The sequence below is a fragment of the Ahaetulla prasina genome, chromosome 7 (assembly GCF_028640845.1).
Source record: "Ahaetulla prasina isolate Xishuangbanna chromosome 7, ASM2864084v1, whole genome shotgun sequence".
Classification (NCBI taxonomy): Eukaryota; Metazoa; Chordata; class Lepidosauria; order Squamata; family Colubridae; genus Ahaetulla; species Ahaetulla prasina.
In genome coordinates, this window is record NC_080545.1 from 60,858,629 (window position 1) to 60,882,862 (window position 24,234).

At 38.0% G+C, this 24,234-nt stretch overlaps 2 protein-coding genes across 4 annotated transcripts in view; both read left to right on the top strand.

Annotated features, from left to right (window-relative positions):
* Positions 1-17,476, top strand: part of CFAP54 (cilia and flagella associated protein 54) — a 150,650-nt gene extending 133,174 nt beyond the window's left edge. The window contains exons 64-70 of the mRNA XM_058191243.1: positions 1,527-1,709; positions 3,073-3,281; positions 5,523-5,705; positions 6,254-6,360; positions 8,104-8,269; positions 14,435-14,512; positions 16,085-17,476. Of these exons, the coding sequence (XP_058047226.1) occupies positions 1,527-1,709; positions 3,073-3,281; positions 5,523-5,705; positions 6,254-6,360; positions 8,104-8,269; positions 14,435-14,512; positions 16,085-16,204 (1,046 nt within the window). The 3' untranslated portion in view covers positions 16,205-17,476. The remainder of the gene's footprint in view (positions 1-1,526; positions 1,710-3,072; positions 3,282-5,522; positions 5,706-6,253; positions 6,361-8,103; positions 8,270-14,434; positions 14,513-16,084) is intronic.
* Positions 17,477-19,442: 1,966 nt separating this feature from the next.
* Positions 19,443-24,234, top strand: part of NEDD1 (NEDD1 gamma-tubulin ring complex targeting factor) — a 35,931-nt gene continuing 31,139 nt past the window's right edge. For 2 of the 3 annotated variants that reach the window (XM_058190644.1, XM_058190648.1), the window contains exons 1-2: positions 19,443-19,617; positions 23,774-23,920. In XM_058190644.1, coding sequence (XP_058046627.1) covers positions 23,782-23,920 — 139 coding nt within the window. In that variant the 5' untranslated portion in view covers positions 19,443-19,617; positions 23,774-23,781. Of the gene's footprint in view, positions 19,618-19,641; positions 19,849-23,773; positions 23,921-24,234 lie in introns of those variants that run through there. The other variant, XM_058190645.1, reaches the window with a different exon arrangement.

Genomic DNA, 24,234 nt, shown 5'->3' on the forward strand with positions numbered 1-24,234 from the left:
TTTCCTTTCAACATTATATTCTTGCTTCACATTTATATTCTCTTTTTCTTTTTTTTTTTGGTATTCTAACCAGATTTCCGCTTCTTTATCGCTCTTAAACGCTTCACACACCTTCTTAAACATTTCCATTAGTTCCTCATATTCCCAATGTTCCATATTGTCAATTCAATTTTTTTAAAATTTTAATTCATATGTAGTTAAAATTCAAGTCCGTGTAGTATCTATCTCTCTTTTTTTAATTTCCAAAAAATATCCAATTCAAATATTTATCTAGACCATTCCAGTTTATGGCTTTGTTCTTTTTCACTTCTTTTCAAAGTCGGGATCCAGCTTTTTAAACAAGTACTCCTTAAAATTTTCTACGGTAGTCAAAATTCTTACTGTTCCTTCAATGTTTAAAGTGTTCATTGTAGTGCTTTCTTTCCACCAGCAGATGTCTTTCTCTAGTCCACAAATCCCCAGGCAACAAAGTATCATTTTAAAATCTACATAGAAAATACTTTCTCTTCTCTTCAATTTCTTTTCCTTTTATTATTAAAAAATGCTTTCTCTCAGTTTTCTTTTTCCTATATTATTTCTAATTTCTCCAAATTCAATTTTAAGTCCAGGTAGAAAGTTTTCTTTTTTCGGCTTTAGTCTTTTAACTTCCTCTTTGTTGTTTTCCCTCCAATTAACATTCCCAAGTACCAATTAGCCACTCATTTCACGCTGGGATCTCTTTCAAGCTTTTTTCAAAGAATTTCTTTTTAACCTTTAAATTGGCCATTCGCTCATCTGGTAACAATACTCCAGTCAAACATCGCTGCTGCACAAATCTTAGTCCAGTTGCCCCAGCTTAGAGCGGTCATTTTAATGGCCGCCATCCCTGCAGCCGGATCAAAGAGCTGCCTCTGACCCTTTGAGGAACTTGCCTGTTCCTCTTGGTCTTCCGAGGTGCCTCTCTTTCTTCACCATCCCTCCAAGTCTGTTCTGGTCCGAAGACACCCCCCCCCCCCGACAGTAGTTTGTCTGGCTGGATTTTCGCGAAGCTTATTGGAGCTTCGCTATTTTTCAGCCAGTATCGCTGTGACACTTCGGTTCCTCCAGATAACCATGTAATAATTAAAGCCTTCAGTATTGTCAGAGGATTATTGGGTAGCACTGATAGGCTACTCAAAATATACTTACAGGAACAGAGACAATGTGGCTTAAAATTTTGAGAATCCTTATGAATTTTCAATATTCTGCATAAATGTGACCTAAAACATGATCTGTTCTCCACACAAGTCCTAAAATTAGATACACAGAATCCAATTAAACAATGAGTCAAAAATATTATACTTGTACATTTATTTATTGAGGAAAATGATCACAAGCTACTGTGTATTACACGTCTGTATTACAGCTGTATACTTCTGTCCAGAGCTCTGCACTTATGTGTTATAGCTAATTCTATTGCTAAATTTAGCATAGTATAAATCCTTAAAATTTACTGCTTAGTTACAGTGTTTTATTTAAGTTTTTTTTTTAAATATTTCATACTCTAGGAAAATACGAAGTTACTTATAAAATTCCCATGGTGTGTTCTGTACAAGAGACAAAATCAGATTGTGATGGAGTTGAAAGAGTCACTTCTAAAGAATGCCAGGGCAGACTGGAAATACCTTGGCTTCATGTACTACGCTACCATACATACTTAACCAGGTTTTTGAACCTGAGTCCGCTGGCTGGTAGGAAGCTTTGCTTTGTTAAAAAGTAATATATCTTAGATTTTTAATATTGTGCTATAACCAAGTCCATTTTTTCTATAAAATAGTATACCCATATTCTAGCATCAGTATTTTGATAAATTACACACAGGAAACTAGCTTTATTGTGTGATTGTTTTCCTAATTATAAAAAAACTACATTTTTAAATATGTGGATTACCATCCACCTTTTCATATATTAAACTAGAAGTGTTTCCTTTTAAAAATTCAGTTTTGTAAAGGTTTTAATTTTACTTCCCACTTAATTTAGCCATTTTACACAAATACCAAGGAACATTAGGAAATCATGCAATTCCCCAAAATCCCCTCTACTTTTGATCTGCTTGAGGCTTTAGATTTAGATTACTGTAAGTGGTACAAATGGAGTAGCAGGGGTACTAGTGTTGGGCAGTGTTTTAAAGCAATGTAGAATTGATATTTTGCATGAGAAAGGTATTAACGCTCTGAGTACAATGTCTAGCACATGGGTGTCTAAACTTTTGGCTTAATGGCCCCATTGAGGGAGGAAGAATGATTTTGGGTTACTTATAAAATATATAATATAGTTAATGTATCTAAATCACACAATAATGTTAAACGTTTATGATCTTGTGGGGATGCATTACTAGCTGTCCATGTTGCCTGTGGGCCACAGTATGGATATGCTTGGTCTAGCATTTCTAGATAATTCTGTGGAACAGTCTTCACTAAAATGTAAGAAGAACCCCTACTGATTAATATAGACTAATACAACACTCAGCACTTAGCAACTATCTTTAATTAGCAGCCATTTGCAAATACAATAGTAATAGAATTCATTTTCTGAAAATGTATGCATTTACAACCAAATTTCAATGCATGCCAGACTGAGAGTAACACTGATATAGCTGTATGAGAGAACTTTATCAGGATGACAAAGCACCAATCTGTGATATTTGCAGTGTTTCCTTCTGTCTCAGGTGTTCAGGTAACAACCAAGTTTCTGGAACAGGACTTGGTCACTAAATAAGGAGAGGGTAAATAGAAGTGATCTAGATGAATCAAAGATTCTAAGAAAAAAATATGGCCCAGGACTTACTACTAATATTTCTAAATGTCCCAAGATCTGAGAAAAACTGATGCCAGGCCTGACAGTTACCTGAAGTACACTCTAATTTCATGTGAAATATTATGGAAAAATCTTTACTTTGATTTATTCCTCCTGATTAGTAATGTCTCAAAAAATCTGTTTTGAAATGCAGTTGAACTATTTTGTAATTTTTATAATAGGTCATACATATTACTATAGAATTCCAGCTAAATAAATTAAATACATACATACATACCTTACTGTTATTTTCCACAGCTGTCCCAAAAGCAGGAAAAGGCTTATTTGTTAAAGAAGATGTGCTGTACACCTCAGTGTTTGACACAACAATTGCCCTGCGCTTGGCAAAACTTCATTCTTTTTTAAAAAGCCATTTGCCCATTTATTCTGGCTGCTGTCTGCAAGAACCTCCAAAACAGCTGTATGGCTTGGAGAAGCCTTTCTTTAGCCTGACTGCAATTGGAAAGGTAACTTGAGATTTAATTATAATTTTAAAATGTATTGATACATAATATTCCATTTGTCTGTAAAATATGTAAATAAAATAAAATTATAATAAAAGTAATAAAATGATTATATTATTTATTTACTCTACATAAATTGCCAAAGGGGTTTTGTTTTGGTACTTTTGGCATGAGGATACATTTTATTAAATGTATTAAATTTTATTAAATATTTAGAACCATCACAATAAATAATAAGAATTTACAATAGAAAATAAAATATAATTATTTTTATTTTGATATGATTATGATTTGGTCATTATTTGCCTATGCTGTGAAGATTTAATCTACTACTTGAGCAATATCAAGTAAATTCTTAAACTGGTGAGATGGACGGCTATATAAATTTGATTAATAAATGAAGCCTGTCTTTTACCATTTTTTCTTTGGGGAAAGTAGGAAAAAGACATTTTGACATTTTAGGATTGTTCTCCCATCTAAATAGGGGACAGAATATCAAATAATACTTCTGTTATATTGGTTGTATTTTAAATGCTTGAAGTCTGTTTCTAATAGTTTTTATTAGTCCAGTTTCAAACAGGCATAAAATATTGCAAAATGAGTGATATGTGAACAGTTTACTAGACAAATCCTTAAGGAAAGAAAAATATACACCAAATACATAAAAAGAACAAACAAAAATCTGTTATTACAACTATACAGTGAGTTTTTCTGATATGAAAAACAATCTTTGAATGGATTAATTTATCTATAAAGTCTCAACATCTCTTTTTATATTGTAGCAACCAAAACTGATGAGTATTTCAAGTGTGATCTTACCAAGGCATTATAAAGTGGTACTAACACTTCAGTGGTATTGATTCTAGGCCTTTATTAATGCGGGCTAGGACTGTGTTGGCTTTTTTTGGCAGCTGCAGCACACTGCTGCCTCATATTTAAGTGATTGTCCTCTAGGACTTCGAGATCACTGTCATAGTTGTTACTTTTGACTCAGGTACCACCTATTCTATACCTGTACATTTGGTTTTTCTCGCATAAATGTAGGACTTAGTAATAACACTTAGACTTATATACTATCCCATAGTGCTTTACAGCAAGGGTCTCCAACCTTGGCAACTTTAAGCCTGGAGGACTTCAACTCCCAGAATTCCCCAGCCAGCAAAGCTGGTTGGGGAATTCTGGAAGTTGAAGTCTACCAAGCTTAAAGTTGCCAAGGTTGGAAACCCCACTTTACAGCACTCCCTGGGCAGTTTACAAACTCAGGATATTGCCCCCAACAATCTGGTTCCTCATTTTACCGACTTAAGAAGGATGGAAGGCTGAGTCAACTTCAATCCCTGTCAGGATTGAACTCCTGTGGGTGGAGTTAGATACTGCATTCTGATCACTGCGCTACCAAGGGCACCCTGGTGAGAATTTTATTTTTCTTACCATTGAATTTCATTATGTTAGATAGAGCCCAGTGTTCAAGTCTGTTGAGAGCATTCTGTACCTTGAGCTTATCTTCTGGAGTGTTGGCTGTTTCTGGCCTTTTTGCTTTTTGCTCCTTATATACAGGTAAAACCTCTGAAAAAGTAAGACAGCAGCCTGCTAAGTTCCTGTTCCAAGCTCTGGAAATCCTTCTGCACAGAAAGTACACCTTTTTTTGGACAGATTATTAGTGCCAAGATACATAACAAAATCAACACCACAGTCCTTTCTAGCATTCTTGACTATCTTAACAAAGTGCTTCTTTTCTCTGCTGGCGGTAGCACCAGGCAGACCCCTTATCTCTTTCAAAACCTGCACATCCATTCCTAAATTGACACCTTTTACAACGGAGTCACCAGAAGGTAGCTTCTCTTGTTAGATTCCTTGCTCACCTCACATTGCTGATTTGCAATACCTGATTCACACTTTCCCGTATCCAAAACAACTTCTTCCTCATGGAACACAATCCCCTGCTCAGTTGAGACATCATCGTCATCACAAAGAAGTGAATCTTCCCCCTTAATATCAGTATTAAGTTCAACAGGGGCATTGTATCTATTGTGCAGGGACACACCAAAAGCTTTATGTTTATAGACCACAGCTGTCGCTCTGCCAGATCCAATACTGCTATTTAAAGGATAAGCATACCTTGGATGTATATTATTGTAATAAAATAATAGCATTTTGTAGCAAATTATTAGAAGTATTATGTAGCAAATTCATAGTTTTAAACATAAAGTCAAATATTCTCATAAATGGTTATATAACTTTTAGGGAACTCTAGGATCATATGGAATTTCTCAAAGAACGCCATCTATGAAAATGCTTTCCAATAATTTTACTTCTGAGATAGACATGCATTCAGACAACAAAGCAACCTGTACTCCCATGAAGGAACTTTGCGTGCAGTGGTACCTTCCCTCTCTGGAAAAATCAGCAAATGAAGAAGAGACTTTGGTATGATAACAAATGTAATGCTTTAAATATAAAGGATTGCTGTGCATATCCACTGTATTTATTTGTTTATTTATATACAACCTTTATTATCTTTACAAATAACTCAAGATGGCAAATATATTCAACAAGCCTATAGTGTCCATGTACATGATGCATGGTCCACATTATTTTTCTATTACATATAAAATTGATTAAAAGAAAAAATACAACAAGCAAGCAAGCAACTAAGAAAAAAAAGCTATTCAAGCAGGGTGCCAGATTTCTCAGGAAATTTGGAGCTTAAGTCTTTTCCAGTTGCTCTAAGTGTCATCTGAATCCTTCTAGGATTAATGAGTCAGAGACCTGAGAATAGTTGACTATTTGATATCATTTTAGTCATTGACATATGATCCAGCAAAAGTTATTTGTTGGATGGGCAATCGGATAAGCATAAAGCTATATTATTATATATAGAGATCAGAAGGTAACAAATATATATATATCAGGTTGTGGTTATTATTAAATATGCAATTTCAACAATAATAATCAAGTATTTCTCTTTTGTGCAGGTTTTGTTCATTTTTGCTTATAATACAAAAGCTGTCAGAATTATCAACATCAATTCTTTCAATTCAGCTAACATATACTGTGGTTATTTGTGGATCCCACTGAACAGGTAATTTAATTCGTTTTGTTTCTTGTATGTTTTATTTCATACAACATATGTGCCATGTTGATATTTTGTGGTCAAGTTTAACAAGCATAGTCAAAACAGCCATTTATCAATGTTCAAAAGCAGTAACAAAATCAAATAACCTATGCTGGGCAGGAGCACATATGTGGCACATTCTCCATGGGTTGTAATTTCTATTTCTCTCTTAGCTACATTGTCAATGCCCCAAAGCATGTTATCTGATAATCAAGGGCGACTTTTAGGGTGGTATGAGGGGAAAGTGGGAATTAAGTATTTTATCTACAGAATACTAATCATAAGCTTTTGGATTCCAGCCAATACATACTGAAGAAACATCTGTGGTGTTACATTGGGGAATTTAGAAGTAATGAATAAGTAAATTAGTGTGGAGATCAAATGTCAGAAGTTGACATTTATCAAATAAGAAATGAGAAAGTACTAGTAGCATCTATAAAACCAGGATCATTTATCAGCAGAAAGTCTGCTGAAGAAATAATTCCAGCAGAGGAAACAGAAATACTCATATTTTTAATATTAAAGATAATCCAAGTTGTCAGAAAATTATAGGATAACAAAATTTACACTTAAGACTATGTATAGTAAACAAACTCTCAATAATAATACAAAAATTCTAGTGTATTTTTCCTAATTTATGCTATAGATGCTTCCAATTTACATCTAGAGAAAAAGCTTCTGTAGAATATGAGAACTCTGAGAATGTGAAAGTTTTAGATGATCATCAAATGTAGTAGCATTTATGTGGTACACCAGCACTGTGGAAGTTTTTTTTTCTGTAGGTTCAAGATTTCATTTACACAGATGAAACAGATGTTTCCACAGAATTAACATGTTAACAAGAAAGAAGCAATTTGGGAAAGGCTGGATACAATTGGCCCTGTCGGTGTAGTTCTGTTTAGGTTGTTTTATGTGAGATAACTGTCAGTTCTTGCCTAAGCAGAGATATCTCTGTACTGTCCTTATTACGTTCTTATTAGAACGCTCCAGCATATGTAGCAGAAATAGTATACTGCAATCTTTATGTGCTTGTGTTCACTTGTAAACAGTGATCTGGTTCAAGATCCAATCGGAGTGGATCACTGGAAGCAAAGGTTTGTTCTTCCAAGCATTTGGGTCATGTTGGAGCCTGTCATCTGGGAACTTCTCTCTCTTCACCAGAACCAGTAATCTGGTTCTTCTATAGTTCTGAAATATACGGTATCTTCTCTTGAGATACTGATCTATCCTTGCCTACATATTTTGCTGCTCTGTTATGTCACATTTCTGCTTCCGTTCACAAGCAGGATACTGTACTGTATCCCTTGCTGCACTCTCCTCACCCAGATGATTACATTCTGACTTCTATGTGATGACTTTTCATCTCCATTTTCTTGTTTTACACATACAGTATTTTCTCTTGAATTTCTCCTTTCTCTCTTCCTCCTTCTCCAACTTTTCTATGACTTGCTTCTTATATTCTGGAATATTAGCATTTCCATTCTGCATCATTGTCTGTAATTAACCATGACTATCAGGCCGCAACCACGTTGAATTCTCTTGCAGAAGCATTATCATAGGTAATATTTAAAAGTCTCTCCTACTTTAAATGGCAGCAACTACAACAAAAATCTTTCCATCTTAATCTTATTATTCAAGGTGACAGCTTATTCATACATGTACAATATCACTATAATTCTATTGGAAAGCATTCATATTATATTCTTTTAGAGTTATTGCTGTACGTGAAAAATTGGCTGATTTGAAGCAACAAGTTGAAATGTTAATACAGTCACAGATGACTGAACATACTGAACAGATTGAAATACCGCAAAGTTTACCTTCCAAAGGACTTGGAACTCATACAGCAAAGGTGCTATTGGATGAAAACACAAAGGTATCTAAACAATTATCAAAATCAATTATCAGAAATTATCAGAAATAATAGATCATGGATATCTGTGTATACAACACATAAAGACGGGCTCTTATTCTTAGAACTGTTCTTGATTAGAATGTTCCTTTTTAAAGCAAGACTGTTTTATGAAAAAAGCAGCAGTATCTCACTCAAGGTTAAGGAATCTCTTGTACTAAAAGTGTGTTTGAAATGTGTGCTTGAAATTTTATATGTCTTTTTGTTCTAACAGAAGAGGATCATATTTTATGCTGTGTTTTAATATTTTTCAAGGGATAAATTTTATTTTACATCTATGTAACAGATTGGTAATAGTACTATATAATATTTATATTATTCTGCTTTTTTAGAATTACTGCTATATTTTGATTCCCGCACATACTGATTTTATTGTTGAATATTGAACAAGCCTTACTTACGAAACAATTGGCAATTGAACTGATCCTTCAAGTGTTCTTTGAAAAAGTCAGCAACCAGATATATCATAAGGAACCTAGTAGTAGCTTTTCCAACTAACACATTTTATTAAAACACACCTTTCATGACCTATAACTCACTTCATCAGATGCACAGAGCAGCTAAATTGATATAAGATTTAAATTGGAATGAGATGGAGTGGATAAGGGAAGGAAAGACAGCTTTGTTACGCAAATACAAGTTACATATGACTCAAGCTACAAGTACCTTATCAATCAAATCTCTGCTTTAACAGAATCACCATGTTACTGTCTCAATTTCAACAGCACCTTTGAGTGAGAGATTGCTGAACTCACATACTTCAAAAAGTTTCAGACAATCTTAAAAGATCTCCACAAACATTGTGGGCTATTTAACCTATTTTCAGAATGTTATATATATTGCGGAGTTGTTATGAAGAGAACTAACTTGCTGCAAAGGTACTATTTCTTCTTTTTCAAAGCCAGTGTCAGCATTTTCGGAATCTTACACATTTTATTAACAATATACATTATATAGTTGTTGGTTAGCAACCAAAATTGGAATTGACAATTCCTTTGGTAAAGGAACTTTACAGTCAGTAAGTAGAAAAGCACGTGTCCATGGCAGGCTTATGATGTAACTTCACATTCAGTCATTAAATGAATCACCACAGTCACTAATCATGGCATCAGATGACCATGACTTATGATTTTACTTCCACACTTTTCATAAATGCTGCTTGTTGCATGCCAGTTGGGGAGCATGCAAATGATAATCATATGATTGAAGAGTATAGTAACTTACCATCGTTAATTTCAAACAATTATTAAATGAGGCAGGCAGTAAATGAAAACTGTCTATGCTGATTATTATATAGCATAAGCTATAATAATATAGCTGTAATTGCTTTTACATAGCAAAGCTGAGGTGGTGTTTATCTGTTGTGTTGATAGTTTCAGATCCTTGCAGCTTTTCTCAAGCAACTATTCTCATGTTCCAGGCAAATCTCTAGGGGTAAAATGGACAAGGGTTTCATCTTTTTATATTTTCAGACGGCTGCCACTTGTTTTGTTGTTCCAGGCAAGTCTCTAGGAGTAAAATGGACAAGGGCATTTTTCTAGCAACTACTTTGCAAAGGAAGTTCTAGGGAGATGTATTCTGAACAGGATTGGTAACAGTGGTGAGATATCCTGGTAATGTAGAAAATGGGTTGCATTCTAGTCTGTCTGAACCTTGTGGAGTGTTTTAGAAGGCAGATCCTGGTCAATTACATTACAGTAATCTAAGATGGAGATGATAATCATGAATCTCTAATTCTTAAAGAAAGGCAGAACTCACATATACATTGAGATCAGAGGTGGGTTTCAGCAGGTTCTGACCAGTTCTGGAGGACCGATAGTGGAAATTTTGAGTAGTTCGGAGAACTGGTAGTAAAAATTCTGACTGGCCCTGCCCCCATCTGCCTCCCAAGTCCCAGCTGATTGGGAAGAAATTGGGATTTTGCAGTAACCTTCCCCTGGATTGGGGAGGGAATGGAGATTTTACAGTATCCTTCCCCTGCCATGCCCACTAAGCCACACCCACCAAGCCATGTCATGCCCACCAATCCACGCCCACAGAACCGATAGTAAAAATTTTTGAAACCTACCACTGATTCAGATGCTAAAAAATATTGGAGCAATTTGCTTTTTTGTATATCTAAGCATAGAAGTGTTAACTAATTCCAGAGGTTTAGGGAAGGACAATCCCATTCAAAGCAGATTACAGTTTTTCACCAAGCACCATTAATGTATCTCTCTATATATGTGTCCATGCATGCCATTGGACCTAGTGGCTGCTTGAGCCAAGAGGACTGTTGGGTGGCTTACGTTTCAAAAGTATTATTCAAAAGAATAATAAAATTGCCTTATACACTGTAAGACGCCCTGAGTCTTCGGAGAAGGGCGGGATATAAATGTAAACAAAAAAAAATGAAAAAGAAAAAGAACCTGTACTTCTGGAAAAAAGAGAAATTCAATAAACCAGAACCAAAAAAAAGTACAATTCCAAACAATAGCCTTGCCCAATGTGGGGAGGGGTGGGGAGTCAGGTTTTCAGAATTTTTTGGACGGGCGTAAGGTGAAAGACATACAGATATCCAAGAGGATGCAGTTCTAAAGGGCAAGTGATGCAGCAGGTACATTTCCCAAATCCTGATAAATGACATTGTTTGATTGATTGGACCTGGAACATTCCACCCCATCTTAATGTAAAGGCATTGGAGCACTTGGGTTAAAGTTCAGTTTATTAATTCAGCTATAAACTGCTTCCCCTTTTGAGTAAAAATGGATACTGATTGAAGAAAGGAAAGAAAATTGTGGTGGGGGGTGATAACCATCTTTGTAGGCATTTTATTGACAGCTAATTAAAGTTTTAAAAAAATAAAATAAAAATCAGCACAGTCAATTAGAACATTTCTTCATGATCTTTTACTGATAATCTGCAAAGCATTGTCAGACCAGTTGCTGGTTGATGAATGTTAAAGAAAAGTAGACATTTATTTTCAAAGGAGAAGACATTTATCATGTGACAGATTTTCTTCAATATCTACTCTGATATGATTAATGAGGCATGTGTTGGCATTTCATCTGATGCGTGCAGTGACAGCACAGACAACAGTTTTCTGTTTTGTTATTAAAATACTGGGTTTTGAATGGATGACAAATATTTCAGGTGGTAATATAAATATAATCAATTTAAATGGCAGTATTATTTTGTCAAGGCTAATTTAATTGACAGTGAAATATTCAGGTATTTTGACACTGAAAATAATGTGATTTTGAAGTGATTATATGGGTGCAAATATTTGGGCTGGTTTGTCATATTAGGAATAGTGAATTTTCATTGTTGAACTATAGAAGCTATTAATACTGTACAAAGACTAATCTTAGAAAATGGATTTTTCATTATATTTACAAATTTGCAGCTGTCTTAGGAACAATGCCATTTCTATTTGTAATATATATTTTATTGTTCTGGTATTGTAGATTTATTTTAGATGAAGTTTATACTAAGAACCTAGCACTCAAGTCTCCCAGATTTGAATATGTTTGTATTTGAATTAAGATCTTTATATTTTTCTTATTCCTTCAATGTTAATGAAAGACTGAGAGAGCAAGTATTAGTGTGCTTTTTTGTTCAATCATGGCCGCATCATTAAGGCTTATCACTCTATTAGATTTAGATACTCAGAAACTAACTACAAATATAATAGTTTGTTGTAGAATTATTGCAAACATATATGGGGAACAGGAGTTATAGATGCGCTATATTTCTTACAAGATGGATTTCTTAAAAATAATGTACTTACTTGTTTTCATCAGACAAAATGAAATTATACCTAAAGTGTAATTATCAGGGAATTTGGGGTAATACCTTTTAATGAAGTAGTTATAGATACATAATTGAAGAGTATAGCATAAGAAAAATAAAAAAATAAGCAATCTAGTTTTTCATTCTTGCTAGACCGGGGGTCGTGGCAGTGGCATGGTCGGAGCCTTAGTGCAGGAGCAAAGTGCCCCTGCACTTGCCTTTGTGTGGCAACAGCATTCCGCCTTTGTCACAGTCAATTTGCTGTTGCCACCAGCAAAGACGTCTGGGAGAGAATGGTGGGGGTGGACCTTGTGGGGTGGGGACCATCCCCCAAGCCTCTCCTTCCTCCTCCCTTGTTGGCAGGGCCAAGAAAAAGAAAGGGGCAGCGTGGGGAAGAGCTCCCCTTCCCCGCCAAGTGCCGAACTCAACAGCCTGGGGGTGGGGGGAGATGGCCTGGCAGAAGTGCCCCCATTGGCGAGTTGGATGGCAGAGAGGTGGGCCCGGCTCTCGAGGTGGGACACTGTTCGCCGTCTTCTCCAATCGCTGCTCTTTCGCCCCAGCGTGAGCTATGCTTCTGCTTGTTTTTTTTCCCCGTGCCTTTGCCAGGCAGCAATGGCTAGGGCCGTGGGGTGGGGGCAGCAGAGGCATCAGGACTCCCCCCTCAGCAAGCCAGGCCTGAAGGAGCATGGAGAGTTGCAGGTGAGCACCGGAGGGTCAGAAGACGCACTCTGATGTCACCCCAACACATGTTTCCAGTGTGCACTCCTCTGTCCTGAAGTAGGATTGAGTGGGGGGAAGGGAAGGAGGGAAGGCTAAGACCCTTTGGCATGGGGCGGTGGTGGTGTGAAGACCCAATATCCCCTCCATGACCTGTCTGCTGCTCTCGCAGTGCCTTGCAGCATAGCAAAAGTGTGTTTCACAATGTGGGAGACTGGATCCCCACCTCCTCCTGGAGCCCATTCCCTGGCAGCTCCCTCTCTCTCAGGGCGGAAAGCAAACCCGGAAGTAACCGCCCGCCGTTTCCCACTAGTCAGGCAGTGAGAGAGACAGACAGACAGACAGATTCGGCTCTCGCCAAAGATGCTCATCCATCAGCCAGTCTCCCTCTCTTTCTGTGTGTGTGTGTGTATGTGTGTGTGTGTGTGTGTGTGTGTGAGAGAGAGAGAGAGACTCCCTGTCTCTGTGTCCCTTCTCAGTCTCTCGGAAAGCCCTGCATGCTCTTCTTGGGGCTTTTTGTTACCCGTTTTTCTTTCTTCCTTTTGGAAATCTGGGCTGGCTGAGAACAAATGAACCTACGGTGGAGGCTTCCTTCCTCCTCCCCCCTTTGTGCACACTCTCTCAGCCCCGCTACAGAAGAACTCTGTTATTATAGAAATGTTTGAAATATTTAGAAATGTAAAGCACAAGAAAAAAAAATCTGCCTCTGCCTCCCAGCAATTTGCCTCCTTGCAGCAGACAGTAAAGAGCCTGGTCAGCTTCAGCACAGCCTAATTTAGCACAAGCAGCTGATTGGTGGTTGGATCTGCCTCCCGAACTACCACCGATCAGCTGTTCCAGGCTGTGGGGATTGCTGCCACCCAGTGTTGCCGCCTCCTTGCGCTTCATTTTCAGCTTCCATGCGTCCCGCTTTCGGCCTGTTCCAAATGATGGGGATCGCTGCCACCTATCCCCACCACCTAGAATGGGCTGAAAATGGGACGCACGGAGGCTGAAAATGGCATGTGCGGAGATAGCAATAGCTGGAAGTGGCAACGGGCGGTGCCAATGGGTGGTAGTGATCTCCGCAGCCTGGAACAGCTGATCGGTGGTATTCCGGGAGGCAGATCCAACCACCAATCAGCTGCTTGTGCTAAAACCAGGCTGTGCTGAAGCTGATCAGGCTGTTTGTTGTCTGCTGCAAGGAGGCAAATTGCTTGGAGGCAGAGGCCGAAGGGTGGGGGCTGGTGGATGGGTGGGGCTTTGGCAACATTAGCTCTATAAGAGGCACAGACATTTCCACCCACTTTGGGGGTGGGGAGTGTGTGTTATTGTCCGAAAAATAATTCCTCAATTGAAGCAGACTGAATGACTGAATGCAAATGTCAGTTATCACAGTTCAGAGAAGAAAATGTTACACATCCACAATTCATGATCAGGAACACAATTTTCAATTAAAAACATTTGCAATGTCTTATTTCTCTTTTACTTTTATTTTCCTTGGAATAGCAAGACTTGGTCTCCTAAAATTTTCTATTGGATAATTAAAAAAAAAATCTTTTAGTTTTTAAGAAAATACTTTTTAACTTTGGCCAAACATGTTGATAGTATGATATGAGAAATTAAAATAAAGTAGCTCTTATTTTCTTATTATTTATTTAGAAAATGGTTAAAGTGTGCTTTTCTGAAATAAAAGCCTTGTTGTCTATCAGCACAGATCACGCTGCACCACTTACAGAGGTAAGTTATTTAGATTTTAAAAAATATATTTTCCCAATAATAATTCTTTTCTAGTAGGTTTCTGTTATTAATTGTATTCTGGAAAGCATATTTTTATATTCTGAATTTGAAGTTATTTGTATTAGCATGATTATAATTTTTGTTGTCTGGAATATAAACAATACATTAGGGCACAATACATTATACAATATGTACATTTTGTCATGTGTTATATTAATAGTAGTGGATAATCAATGAAACATATTAGTATATTAAAATATTTTGTTCGTTCTCAGGTGATCTAAAAAAAGAAAAAGTTTTATGTATGCTTTTGTAAAAGCACATTACATACTTGTAGCTTGTTTGTTTTTATGTAAACTTGTAAGATTGGATCATAGGTATCCATACAGAGAAGGACATACTGTAATGGTGATTCCTCTAAGGCAGCAGTCCCCAACCTTTGTGGCTTGGTAGCCTGGCTGGTGAGGGGGAACAGGGGAACTGGGCCATAGAACAGAAAGCCAGTACTCCAGCCAGCCACTTACATGGCTTATTTCTGAATATGCCATGGCCTGTTAGTGGGATGGGGGACCCCTGCTCTAAGGGTAGGTGAGGTGAGGTGTTTTTTTAAATTATCTCACCCCTCCACCCCATATATTACAAGTAAACCTCACTTAAAATTCATTCATTCAAGAGGTTTATAATCCTCAAAATTCTGGTCATTGCGGTGGTTCCATGATGACATGAATAAATGTTGGACACACTTTGGCCTACTCACATTTTATTTATTTATTTAGCCTGCCTATTATTTTTACAAATAACTCAAGGCAATGAACATATCCTACACATCTTTCTCTTATTTTCTTCACAATCCTGTGAGGTGAGTTGGGCTGAGGGAGTGAGTTACTGGCTCAACATCACCCAGCTGGCTTTCACGGCTAAAGTGGGATTTGATCCCTAGCTAGAAGGGTGTAGTGGCAAGTAGGGCTGGACAGGGGCAACTGGCAACAGAGGTGGCTAAAAGGACAGAGATGTTGGTGGCAGATAAGCAGAAGAAGGTACTGAAGAGGAGGCAAAGGAAGCTATCCTATTCCTTGCCATAAGCTTCAAGACTGGGAGGGACCAAAATTGGAATGGCTTGGATCGGAGTGGATCCTCGGTTAATGGCAGCAGCGGGGAGTGACAGGATTGCTGTTGGTAAGTGATGTGGTTATGTGACATCACTGTTCAAAACTGAATTGCAGTGTTGGAGGCACTAGTTCCAACTGCCATGGTAACTTCAAGGGCTTACTGTACTGTGTAATTCAGAATCAGTTTGGGGAATTAGTGATAGGCAGATCTCTTTCTGCTAATGTAAAGTAATTGATTTTTTTTCCCTTATGAAACCCATGTATTTCTATTAGGCAGATTTTTTTCCTAGTTTTCTGTAGTTAAGATCTTGTTAGAATATGTGATATTAACCAAAAGGCTAAGAAACAATTGTTCCTAATAAAAATGTTCCTCTCAAAGACTTCTTTAGCTAAGATGATCAGCCACAACTTAATTCAAATACAAGCATATTGCTTATTCAACACTTTTTCTCTTTTTTTTCAGATCCCATTTGAGATCACTCTACCATCAATAAAAAATTTAAGCAAATTGTTCGATCCCGCAAATGGATGTGTAATAATGGCAGGAAATGTTTTCAGCTGGATACTATCTCTGCTTACTTGAATGGTTTTTCAGCAGTAAAATTGACATGTTTCATTCAATGATTGATTTGACAGCTTTTTGGATCAATATTCCATCACTGAAACAACTGGAACTCTGTTACTTGAAGCCTAGAACTGATTCATAAAAATCTTTAGATTTATAAAATATTTTAAACAGTAATAATTTAAATAATTAACATATTCAGTTGATTTTTGAAATTTTTGTTGCTCTTGGTTTAGAAATATTATTTTTGGTGCTTCGTTTTATACATCTTGGTTTAATATGGTTTCAGCTTCATTGTTTTCTTAAAAAATAATGAAAATAAAGCCAGTTACACAGTTCTTTTTAATGCATTCTTAAATGAAAACCATTCCATTTAATTGTATGCAATATTTTTCTATTTGCCTTAACTGTTTAAAAGTAATTATTTGACACCAGATATGATATTCTTCCATCAACTTCTAGAAGCAGTGTGTTGCAGCTTTTCATTGAATGTTTTATTTGTATTTCTAGATACATTTGTATGTTGTTAGAACTAGGATGACAAAATATTGTAGAATCGACACTTGCTTAATCTTGTCTATTACTTTTGATAATATTTATTTTGCGAGTTAGAAATACAAATATTATCTCCATTCTTCTCTCTTAGTTGCTGTAAACAGTGAGATCATAACCCGTATATTTGTATCTGCAGATTACAAGAAGAAAGGAATAATTCTTATTCCTTTCTTATTAATGCACTTGGCATAGGTGTAAAATAACAAATAATTAAAAACTGATAACACCACATTAACATCTATATATCAACTTAGTTTTCAAAGATTCAATCAGAAGCAGGAGAAGTATTTTGCACGACTGTCCTAAGCAAAAAAGATGCATAAAAGTCCTTATTCAAACTACTCTCAGTTAAAAATGCATAACATTTCCTCATTTTCTCTAATTGTTTTTTATATCAAGCAAAAAACTGGATACGTTTTTGTGAAATGTACTATATTTTTACCAATACTGTGAATGTAAGAATGTATGAAAACACCATGCACTAAATTCAAATTATTAAATTCTGCAAGCTGCTAGACTAGAGTGAAGCCTGCTTCCCATTTTGCCTTCAATAACCATTTATTTAGGCTTCTCTCTTTCCTGTTATGTTGCCTTAATTATATTGGATCTCAATTTCTACCAACCACCATCAACATTGCCCTAAACAGTAGAAGAAAACTTGAGCAAAACTTCAAAAACATCAAAGGATTCTTCTCCCTTTGAATAACTGCCCACTAACAAGCTTGTCCAAAGACATTTTTTTTCTGCCAGCACCTGCTATTTTACAGGCTTGATATTGAAGCCCCAGTTTATTTCAGTAACAAATTGAGCCTAATTTCTCATATAGAATTCAAGGGAGGGAATAGGGAGAAACATATTGCCGTCTGTCTAGGCACAGCAGGTCTGCCTCAGGAGAATCTGCATCATTAAAGAAGTTCTGTCAGCATCTCTTCAGTAATATGAAACAATTCAATATTTATTTAAGACATTTTATATGGTCATCTGATGAGGGACGTGGTGGCTCAGGGGCTAAGATGCTGAGTTTGTTGATCAAAAGGCCGGCAGTTCAGCGATTCGAATCTCTAGTGTTGCCGTGTAACGGGGTGAGCTTCCGTTACTTGTCCCAGCTTCTGCCAACCTAGCAGTTCGAAAGCACATAAAAAAATGCAAGTAGAAAAAATAGGGACCACCTTTGGTAGGAAGGTAACAGCGTTCCATGTGCCTTTGGCGTTGAGTCATGCAGCCACATGACCACAGAGACGTCTTCGGACAGTGCTGGCTCTTCGGCTTTGAAACGGAGATGAGCCATCCTAGGGTCAGGAATGGCTAGCACGTATATGCGAGGGTAACGTTTACCTTTTACTTTTATATGGTCATCTATCTTAAGCCAAACTCTGGGTGGCTTACAATCCCAACATAAAAATAATATATGTCAACAGTGAAATTAAAAACAAAAAGGCCTGGCACCACAGCTAAATTTTCTCATGCAGCCCACAAGTTTGTCCCACGCTAATCTCACCCTACCTGGCAATTGAAGGAAAAATCAAGTTTTAAGTGCTTTTAATAAGGCTAAAGGAGTAGGGGATCCCTCAAGAGACACAACATATGGCAAAATGTAAAATGGCAGTATTTAAGGATCAGGAATATGCCTATTCTATCCAATGTGGTGAGTTGAGCATTATGTCCTCAAAGGTGGTCTTGCAAATAACTGGTTTCATGCTACATATGGCTTTAAAGTTTAATAATGGAAGGAAAGGAAGTCAGTGCAGCTCATGCTAATATGGGTACACAGGTGCCCCACCACTGCATGCTGCTACAATCTGGGTGAATCTTGAGGTCAGTCTCATGTAGAGTATGTTGCAGTAACCCAAGCAGGAAATAACCAAGGCATGAATGACCTTGAAAGGGTCCAATTGGCACACAAGGGGAATCTGCAAAGAACCACATAGCTGCCGTCTGTTTTTTGAGTAAGAGCCACTAATCTATGAAGAGACACAAATGGTGCACCAGTCAAGTATGGGAAAGCACAATCCAGTGTCAAAGATGGCCAGGGCCTGAAGAGCCAAAAAACAAAACAAAACAAAAAAACAAAACAAAAAAACAACAACAACCCAAACGTCACCAAAGCCAATCTCTGGCTCCTTAAAAATTACAACCCATCATACTGTAATTTGTGAATGAGAGTTCACTAGCTGTACACAGCGTTGTCCTCTGTTGCCAATAGTAGATCAAACGAAAAGAGGAGAAAAAACGACAATGAAAACCTGCTGGAAGGTAGGTATGTACGCCCAGACTTTATCACAGACAATGATTCGCGCATACGATGAAAGGAACTCTAGTTCCTCGAACGTTTATGCCACGATCCGTTAGTTTTTCCGATGCTCCCGAATTCTTCCGTCGTTCCTCCTCTCCTCCCGGGTGGCTCTTGATTTCTTCAGAGCGCAGCGTAACATTACAAGCATTTGCAAAATAGGAGACACGAAGCCCGTGCCATACAAAAAAAGTTCTACCAAGCCCTTTTTTACAAGCTCTCCCCATTTAGCAACACCCGCTCTTGGCTACAGAAACGCCGTTGCGGGGACAACTTTTTCAGGATAAGCCTCGCCTCCTCGCTTCCTCCTCCCTCCCTCCCTTCGTTTCTAGTTACGGCACACGAGCGCACTTCGCTAATTTTGCTCTTTCTCGGCTGCCGTAAAAAGGGTGGGTAGCGGGCTCTCGCGGTGGCTGTTGGGACGGTCTGCTAAGTTGTAAGAAGCGGGGAAAAGTCGGCTCCGAGCGCTGTGGGTCGAGCGCGCTGGTTGTCTTGGTTTGTGAAAGGACAATGCTGGAAAGAGCAAAAAAATGACCCGGTCTGGCTAAAAAGACTGTTATCCGGGGTGTCCCGGAGAAGTGGGAAGGTGAGGGCGAAGCGAGATCTCTTGTAGTCGGGATCGGAATAGGTCGGGAGCCCGGCACGCCCTGTGCTTCGTCCTGGAGCTGGCCGTGGTCTCCAGAAGCTGCCGGTCGTCTGGGGTCTCTCCCTCAATTGTGGCTCTTGCTCTTCGCGTGTGTCTCCGTGGTGACCCAGCGGACCCTGGTCGGGCAGAATTGCCCCTTGGCTTCCTTGAATGGGAGGCAGGCAGTTTTAGGTGCGAAATAGCAACCCTGCGCCTCCCCGCTGGAAAGTATCTGAGCGAAAGTGTCCTCCGCCGTTTCTTCTGTGCCCCCGATAAAGCCCCGAAACGCTTCTTTCTCCGCAGCTCTTTGTGTGTCTAAACTAAGTTGGTTTGGTTCAGTAGGGTTTCTCTTTAGAAATGCGAGTCCAACGCGACTGGGTATGGATTAGGAATTCTGGCTAGGGCTTCCTCACGTTTCTTCTACCGGAGGGCTTCCATAGAAGAATCGGATGGTTTGATTCACTTGACGGGAAGGCAGGCAGTCCCAGTGAAAGGCTTCCTCCGATTTTGGGAAAGCTCCGGGAGCAACAAATGTCTTGTGTACTTTTTTTTTTTGACATGGAGTTCAACTACAGGCGCTGTGTGGCAAATGTAAACAATATATGGAATTTAAAGCATTTTTCTTAATTTGTGGTGAACATAATTTTACAACATTTTATATAACCTATTTAATGGGTCATAGAGAGAGAAAAGTATAACATTCCATCCATCCATCCATCCTGTTTAGTTCCAAAAACAGTACATTGTGCTGCTGTTGTGTAGCCAAAAGTAGGACACTCCTGGACCTCGTTCTCTGGAAACCTGCCTTGCAAATAGATATGACATATTTATGAAAATAATTATGAATTACCATCCACTTGTTTTCTTCAAAGCTTGCATCTAGAAGAGAATTAACTTTATTACATAAAACTGAAATCACTGAGGCATTGTCCTTATTCAATTTTTGACATGCAAGATGAAATGCCTCAACTCTTGTGGGCTACATTTTTGTACCTACATGGATTATAAAGTAAATACTGACAAAAACATAACTTAAATCATGTAAATTATTCAATGTTCCAGATGTGAGATTTTTTAGCTTTTTATGGCAGCGTTTTAAAATTAGATAATTTATCTTGATTGGAGAATTATATTTTTGAATAGTTACTTGAAGTGTGTAAATGGCCTTTTCATCAGTGCTCTACATTGAAAATGAAAGCCACTCAATTACATTCAAAAGCATTCACTGTTTCTTGGAATTAACATTTTTAATGGAAAGCTACAAGTCACTGTGTAGGCAATTCTCATTAAAGTTATAATATCTTTTATCACTTGACCTCTTTCCATTCTTCAGAAATTACCAAATCTGTATAGTATATAGTACATATTTCTTAATAAGTATGGAATATTATTTTTCAATTGTGCTGCTATACCATTTAGTTTAGGGGTCTTAATGGACTCAGAGGTGGTTCTTCGTAGATGGGTTGGATGGTCCCAATACCCAAATGACTAGGATGGTACCAATATCCAAGTGACTGTGGATTCCAGGGTTTTTCTATTTTTGATCTTGGATGATGATACACTTCTCCTTTATAGCATGGTTGCAATCTGAAATTCTTCCTGGATTCAGTTTCTGATTAATTAGCAAGGGACAGTTGTGGTCAGGAAGTCCCTTTGCAAAGATTTATCGGGTGTGCTAGTTGTGTTTTTTACGGAATTGTGTTTCTTCCGGGATTTATCTGGTGTGCTAGTTGTCCATCTTCAGGCAAATTCCTTTGGTATAGATTTATCTGGTGTGCTAATTGTGCTTCTTCCAGGATTGTGAATCCTAGTCACTTCATAGCTCAACTATTGCTCTACATGGAGCTGTGTTTTAAGACCATTCTGAAGCTTGAACTGGCCCAGAATGCAGCAATATGTGTATACACATGTGATACCTCTGTTCCATGAGCTGCACTGGTTGCCTGGTTCCTTGCAAGTAAGATTCAAGGTGTAGTTTATGACTTATAAAACCCTATGTGGCATGTGGCCTGGTTATTTGAGGGACTGCCTGTTTTGTGTGTGTCTGATTTGAGCTGATGGGGTTGGTACACTGTAGGAGCACTTGATTAAATAATGCCATCTATCAAGACCCAGGAAATGTAACTTCTCTGTCACTCTCTGCCTTCTAGAATGAGATTTCCTTGAGATCTAGGTGAGTCCCAGCCTGTTAGGGTTCTAGAGGACCTTAAAGATCTGGCTATTTTGTCATCCCTTGGCCTAGGATGTCTGGAGTTCTTTGCTGGATATTAGATGTTGTTGGAATGTTCGGGAGTTCTGCAGGATTTACTTGTTCTTTTTCTTATGTTTAGCTTTGTTTTGCTCTTTTTAATTATATTGCCTAGTGTATAGTGAACCACACGAAGTTTTTTGAACTAGGTAGCATAAAATAACACAAAACTGCCTAACACCTTTTTTTGTAGGTCGAGCTTGTAATTTTTATGATTGTTTTTGGTTGCAGAGTCTAGTGCAGTGGTAGTCAACCTGGTCCCTACCGCCCACTAGTGGGCGTTCCAGCTTTCATGGTGGGCGGTAGAGGTTTTGTCCGATACTGAAGCACTTTCCTTTTTTTAAATTTAATTGACTTTTTAAAATATGTTCATAGCATTATTTAAAAACATTTTCATTAGGTTTTCATAAAATTCCCCGTGACAATTTAAATTTCTGAAAATATACTATTTGTATCGCCCACGCATAAATTTAGTTCACCTTATGTGCGACCGCAAACAAAAGAGCCTCATCCCAGAATAGCTCGCACATCTCTCCCCACACCACCCAGCTGTAACAGACAAGCAGAGCTGGTAGCCAGTGCCCCCCACAACCCCAATCCACGATGCGCGAGAGGCATGCACAGATGACGATACATGGCGCATTACTGTGGAACCGGTGGATGCTTAGAAAATTTTACTGCTAACAGAGATACAAAAGTGGGTGGTAGGTATAAAAGGTTGACTACCCCTGGTCTAGTGCAATAACTTAATGGCCTTGCCATTGTAGCATTCTTTTGAACTAGGTTTATGGACTGCATAGTGTTTGAGTCAAAATTTGTTACCACCTAGATAAGGCAGGCCTCTAGAGAGTCTTTTATTTCTCTCAATAAATGTTCCTGCAAGTGGCCCTCCAATGACTGGTAAGGCTCCACTCCTATGCTACTCTGAAGACAGCCACCCTCAGTCCACCAAACAACAGCCTGTATAGTATAAATAAAGTCCACAGAGTAGGAGCACCTTCCCAGGGCAAGATCCAGTCCATAAGGCAGAATGCAGGCACAAGACAATGGCAGGTCCTCAGGGCAAAGTAAAAGTAGGGAGCAAAGACTAACACCCTATAGCTAACTCCCCTCCAGGTGTTCCTTGTGAGGAGAAGTTGGGCAATCTTCTCCCAAGTAGCCTTGCATCCCTTCTCTGAGCTTGCCTACGCTCCATTGGATCGAGTGGAGGAGGCAGCTGTTCTTCATCAGAGGAGATCTGCCTATCAACCCCACTGCCTGCCTCTGTGAAAGCAGGCAGCTCTCTGCCTGGTCAACCACCTCCCCCAATGCCTGAGCGGGCCTGGGATAGCCTTGTCCTCAGCCCTTGGCCTCTCCAAACATGCCAAGGGAGATGTGCCATCACTGTCAGACAGTCCTGTTTCCAACTCCTCCTTTCCTCTGAACTGGGCTCTGATTGAGCCATGACAAAATTTAATGTAGATTATCAACTATTTGTGTGCTCTGTTTATTCAGTGCCAAAACCAAATTGGCAGTTTATTTCCATAAAAGCAAAAAAAGTAAGATCATAAATATTTTTGTTGAATATTTGACATCTTTTTGCTGTTATCAATGACAAGAATTTATGTTTAGGTTTATTAATCTGAGATGATTATTATTAAGTTTATGGTACTTTTTCCCCCCTATATGTGCCCCACTATATCATGGCAATAAAAACATGTCTGTTGATAATATCTGGCAACAAATGTTTGTCACAACTTATATTAATCTTATTTATACTTTATAGGTTTATCATTCTCTCAAGTACAACAAACCACATTTTTTTGGTTTGTCAGGTAGAATAATATTTAACGAAAACATATTTGTAATAATTTTAATTTTCCTTTATAGGTGTAGAGATGCAGGAAGGCGTCCGTTTTGCTTCTTCAGGAGATGATGATGTTAAAATATGGGATTCGTCTTCTATAACTGTTGTGGATCAGTTTAGTCCACATGCATCTTCTCACCCAGTTAATTCAGTATGCTGGGGTAGCAACAGTATCCTTTGTTATTTCAGTATCTGAAACTGTTTTTCTGTATAGTATGCATATTAATAGAAATTGTCCTAATTGCCTATTTATGACACCTCAGATACCATTCAAAATTCTTTCTAGAGGGAATTCCATAAATCAGTTGTTGCTAGTGGCAAAAGAAAAAATAACATATTAAAATGAATTTTCTCTCTTTTAAACAAAAATACAGGTAATTCTTGAGTTACAGCAAAACTGTTTGAAGTTATGGCAGCACTAAACAAATGGTATTTATATCTGGTTCTTGAAGTTACACTTGTTGCAGTGTATGATCAAAATTTA